General features: G+C 62.7%; 1 protein-coding gene across 2 annotated transcripts in view; it reads right to left on the bottom strand.

Annotated features, from left to right (window-relative positions):
* NFAM1 (NFAT activating protein with ITAM motif 1) overlaps positions 1-5497 on the bottom strand; it is a 66973-nt gene that overhangs the window by 7437 nt on the left and 54039 nt on the right. For both annotated transcript variants that reach the window (XM_015571953.1, XM_006775948.2), the window contains exons 2-4: positions 4977-5306; positions 3752-3864; positions 1598-1708 (exon numbers count right to left, since the gene is read on the bottom strand). In XM_015571953.1, the coding sequence (XP_015427439.1) occupies positions 1598-1708; positions 3752-3864; positions 4977-5306 (554 nt within the window). The remainder of the gene's footprint in view (positions 1-1597; positions 1709-3751; positions 3865-4976; positions 5307-5497) is intronic.

Genomic DNA, 5497 nt, shown 5'->3' with positions numbered 1-5497 from the left:
GAGAGAGAGAGAGAGAGAGAGAGATGTTTTATTTAACAGCTGACACCAGAAGGCCCCGTGGGAAAACCCACAGTGAGTTGCTGGGAGGGAAGGAGTGTGTGTGGAAGTCTGGGGCTGTGTGGGGAGCGGAGGCTGGTGGAAACTCCCTGGGTGGAGGGGCTGAGGGCCCTGGGGCGCTGGCCTTGCTCTGTGCTATTAGGAGCTGTGGGTGCTGCCCCACAGGGACGGTCCCTCTGCCTCCCCCTGTCAGCCCCCCCTTAGCGAACGGGGCCATGTCCTAATGCCCTCGGTGGGGGGTGTTGTGGAGATCCAGGAAGGACCCACGTGTCATGTGCGAGTCAGGCTGGTGGGGACAGGCGCAGTGACAGCGAACACGGCAGAATCCTAGCGCCAGAGGCAGCCCCAAACACGCCCCCGGGGCGCCTGCAGGACCCACAGGGCTCTGCACCCCCAGGCAGCGAGCTGAGATGGGGGCTGGAGACCCCAGCTGACAGCGCGGCACTCATCCTGCACGTTCTCGACAATGAGCACATGTTGCTTGTGGAGCTAAAACAGACGGCACTGAGCAAGAACGCTTGTCGCCTTCCCCGCCGCCAGGAGGGTGGCTGCGTGCTGCCTGGGGGCGGGCTGCATTGGGTGGGCACACCCAGCTGGGCACCTGGTTGAGCCTCTCCCTCCAATAATGACGAAGACCATTAGTGATGGAAGATGCTAGGGTACATGGAGAGGCGTCCCTGCCCTTGTCTCCTCTTGGTCATAGGATAGAAAACCATGTCTGGGTGTAGTGTTGCGGGGGCGGTGTGTGTGAAGAATTGAAAGTCATTGATGTCACCCAGCTGGTGTGGCTCAGTGGCTGAGCGTTGACCTATGAACCAGGAGGTCACCGTTTGATTCCCGGTCAGGGCACCTGCCAGGGCTGTGGGCACATCCCCAGTGGGGGTCGTGCAGGAGGCAGCCGATCAATGATTCTCTCTCATCATTGATGTTTCTCTCTCTCTCCTTCTCCATCCTTCTCTGCAACCCATTAAAAAAATATTTAAAAATATAAAAGAAAAGAAAGTGTTGATGTTAAGGGGTTGGGACGGTGCCCGATCTTTTCCTCTTTTTGTGATTCTTGTTGCTACGATGTTTGCGCAATAGAAACAGGAAGGAGCTGGCAAAGCATCTGGTTGGGTGAGGGAACCGTCTCCGTTCCTCACCAACTCCTGCCCCGAGACCCTCGCTCCAGGAGGGGGGGCGGCCCAGGAGGGGCCTGGGCCCTGCACATGGGCCTCCTGCCAGGGGTCCGGGCCACGCCCAGAATCTCGGTTCACCTTCATCGGCAGCCAGCCAGGTGGGACTTCCTGTTCCAGTTTACAGATAAGGAACTGAAGGCTCAGAGAGGTCACAGCGAGTGCACGACCGAGGGTCATATGCGGGAGCATGACCAAACCTGGGAGCCAGACCCACGCCAGGCCTGCGGGAGGGGGGCCAGCCTGAGGGAGGGGGGCCAGGCCTGCGGGAAGGGTGAGACCTGGGGCAGTCTTACTCATGTGCATATGACCAATGACTGGCACAGAGCCTGGCACTTTCACCCACTCTGCCCCAAACTATGCACCGTGTACAGGGACTCGTCCGGAGGTTGCTCGGGGCTGGCCGTGCTCGGGGCCGGGATCTTCGCAGCCGGGATCTTTGGAGCCAGTTGCTTCCAGGTCGCCCGCATCTGCTTCTGCGAGGAACCCGGCAGGGCTGTCAGGGTGGGAACAGGGACTGCCGGTCTCCTTCCTGGCAGTCCCACCGGGGAAAGGGTGGCAGGCTGCCGTGAGGCCACCCACAAACTGGTCGCTCCGCGCCTGCCGCCTGGCCCTGCCCTCTCCAGGGACCGTGCCCAATGCCTCCGAGGCCTGAATCTCACCACTCACCTGCCCAGAGAGACAGAAACGATATAGACCCACGAGGCTCTGCCGGACACGGGCCTGGCTCAGGGAGGCGGGAGCCGCGGGCAGGGTGCCAGCGAGGCAGGGTCCCCCCTGTTGGGGGCGGTGCTGAGCAAACAGCGCGCTGCCCTCAGGGCTCTGTGGCCTCGGGCAGGCCACTTCCCCTCTCTGGGCCTCAGTTTCATCAGTGACCCTCTTTTGCAAAACTGTTTCGAGGACTCAGGGAAGTTATGAGAGGGTGAGTGCGGGGCCCTCAGGCGGCCCTCAATGCACAGCCGTCAGCCTCCTCTTGCGAGCTGGGCGGCATGAGCAATGGAGCTTAGGGCCGGGTGGGGAGCAGACAAGGGACCAGCATTCTCCCGACGCACGGCACACGGACAGACCCACGGGGACAGCCTGTGGCGCACGGGGAGGGGCGGACGCCTCGCCTGGCAGGAGGGATGTCTAAGGCCTGAAGCCTGAGAAGTTCGTTTGGCAAGACAGGGAGGAAGGGCAGGGCAACAGCAGGTGCCCAGGCCTGGAGGTGTTGAGGAGCTTCAAGATGGTCAGCGTGGCCAGAGAGGCGCACCTGCCCGGGCGGGTCAGGACGGCCTCGCAGGGGCTGAAGAGGATGGACAGTGGGAACCTCTGGGGCTTTCAGCGGGAGGGGCCAGGGCGGGAATGTGGTTTCAGAAAGCTCGTGCTGGCGGCCAAGGGCAGTGCTGATGGTGGGGGGCGGGGCGGGCGGGGAGCCCTAGGGCTCAAAGAGAAGAGACAGTAGGAGGTGCCCTCCAGCTCCTTCTGAGGAGGGGGCCCAGGAAGGCGGTCGATCTCGCCCCTCCTCGCAGGCACCGCACAGCCAGCAGCAGAACAGCAGCCTCGTCTCTGGGCAGAAGCTAATTAAAAACCCTGGCTGCCTGCCAATCCCCAGCCCATTTACTCGGGATTAGCTCTCGAGAGCTCCTTCACTCTCAGGCACAAGCCCGCGCCACCCCCAGTCACAGCGCGATGACTGCTCAGGAAGACAGGGCCTCTCAGGGTGCCAGGTGGGGCCTTAAACACGTTCCCTGCTGGGTCTCACGGCCCCTCAATAAACCTGCAAGACAAGTCTTCCTGAGATCTGCCCCCCTGAGGGCGGGAAGGCTCAGCGAGGGCGGGCGACCTGCCTGAGGCCACAGAGCCAGGACCTGGCAGGGGAACCCGGTCCGATGTACCTGCCGGTCCCTGGAGTTCCCGCTCCCTCCTTTCACTGGAATGTGTAGGCCTCGTAGACAGTGGGTCGGCCACTGGCATCCGTGCCACCCTTTACAGTTTGCAGAGAACTTGTTCTTATTTTCACTGAGTCCTCATAGTGGCCTGACAAGGTGGGCGTGGAATTCCCATTGTAAAAAAGGGGGGATGCCAGGCTGGCGTAGCCCAGGGGCTGAGCATCGACCTATGAACCAGGAGGTCACGGTTCGATTCCCGGTCAGGGCACACGCCCGGGTTGTGGGCTTGATCCCCAGTATGAGGTGTGCAGGAGGAGAGCTGATCAACGAGTCTCTCTCATCATTGATGTTTCTCTCTCTCTCTCCCTTCCTTTCTGAAATCAATAAAAAAAATATTTTAAAAAGGGGAGGGGACTGAGGCTTGTCCACCTAGTCCCCAGGGCCCACCGGGATACCCTGCAGGGCGGGCAGGCATCTGAAATCAATAAAAATATATTTAAAAAGGGGAGGGGACTGAGTCTTGTCCACCTAGTCCCCAGGGCCCACTGGGATACCCTGCAGGGCGGGCAGGCAGCCCTGGGCCCTCGGGGCATTCCCAGCGACTGTGAGGGGCGAAGGGGCAGGGCCGAGGCCCGTGGGCATCCCTACCTTCTTCCAGAGCAGCAGGGCCGTGCCCAGGATGCTCAGGGCACCCAGGACGCCGATGAAGCTAAAGAACAGGATCTTCTCGGGGACCCTTGGGGGCTCTCGGTAGCCTGTGTCTAGGAGGAAGGCAGGGAAGCAGAGGGGTTAGTGATGCCTCACCCCACAACCTCCAGGCCCCCAATCCCTGGTCCCCTTTACCCAGGACCCCCTTACACCCCTTCCCCAGAAGGACCCCAGATTCCGCCTCTCCCAATGTCCTCCACCTCACACGCACGGTGGCTGAGCCCCTTCCCGGGTCAACTGCCTGATGCTTCCCACGGGTCCTGCCTCAGGGAGCTGGCTCCACACAGACCTGCCTGTGGGGCCCTGGGCAAGTCGTCATTTCATCTCCCGGGCCTCCTTTCTCCACGCGGAGACAGGGGTCACGTGGGCAGGTATGAGGGGTTTGTTCGGGCCTGGCCGGCGCCTGGCCTGCACGGGGCAGAGCGGGGATTGCTGGGGAAGCAGTGAAGGGCACAGCCCTCTCTCTGCCCTTCCGCCATTCATCCCTCCCTCCCTCTCTCCCTCCCTCCGGCTGGCACAGAGCCGCAGAGCGCTGACCGCGTGCCAGCACGTCCGTGTCTGTTACTCATCACGCACATCCTGTCACCAGGCCTCAGCCCTTGCGAGGAGGGTCTCGTTCACCCCCATACAGGCCTTTGACAGGCAGGGCGTGGCCATGCAGACCAGGCCCAAGGTCACAGCCTGGCAAGCAGCAGGACTGGGAGCCACAGCCAGGACTCAGGGTTCCGAAGCCCAGGCCCCCGCCGGTGGGCGTCGGAGGGCAGGTCAGAGAATCGTGGCTTCGGTGACAGACCGTTAACCTCCTGGTGTCGTTACTCCTTCGAGAAAACACGATGGAAACTAGGAACCTGTCCTCAGAAAGATGCACACGAGCCAAGCGCTCACTCACAGGCCACCACACACATGCAGACGGCTGCACCCTCCTGCCGGAGGACGCGGAGAGCACGGGGCGGGGGCCAGGGCAGGCCCGCACCCCAGGCCTCTGCCCTTGCCACACGAGGGGGGTGTCCCGGCACCTGCGCTGCAGAGGCTCCCCAGAGGCTTGGTTCTGTTTAGCCAAAGGCGAAGGATGAGGCGAACACACCCCGCTTTAGACCCTGTGCCCCAGACTCTGCTGCCGGAAACCTCTGGGGCCGCTGCCCTGCAAGAGCCACGGAGGCCTCACCTCGGACCAGGATGAAGGTGCCCGGGCCCCTCACTCTGGAGCTCGGCCAGTGGACGGAGCAGTAGTAGGTGCCGGTGGCTAATGCGCTGGGCAGCCTGGGGGTGACCTGGCACACCGTGGTGTGGGTCTGGTTCTCTTGGCCGGCGCTGGGCTGGCAGCCCGTCTGCTCCTCGGCGCTCTCCTGGCCCTGGCGGTTCACATAAAAGTAGCTGACGGTGAAGGTTTTGAATTCTGGGGTGTACGGGTAGGTGATTCTGCAGCCGAAGGAGATGGCCTGGTTGGCCAGAGAGGCCAGAATGGGGGGGCCGGTGTGGGCCACCGACTGCCCTCCTGCAGAGGAAGGAAAAGAGACGTGGCTGACTCTGGGGCCGCTTCACCCCGCCTGCGCCCGGCGGACCGGCTCTCCCGCTCCTCACGCCCTGGTGCCAAGCGGGGGGTGTGCCCAGCGCCTCACACACGATCCCTCTCCCCGCACACCCGGCAGAGTGTGTCAGAGCTACGTTTCCAGAGAAGGGGTCCGG

This window comes from Myotis davidii, unplaced genomic scaffold, assembly GCF_000327345.1.
Source record: "Myotis davidii unplaced genomic scaffold, ASM32734v1 scaffold428, whole genome shotgun sequence".
NCBI lineage: Eukaryota > Metazoa > Chordata > Mammalia > Chiroptera > Vespertilionidae > Myotis > Myotis davidii.
This window is presented reverse-complemented; position numbering and strand designations above follow the sequence as displayed.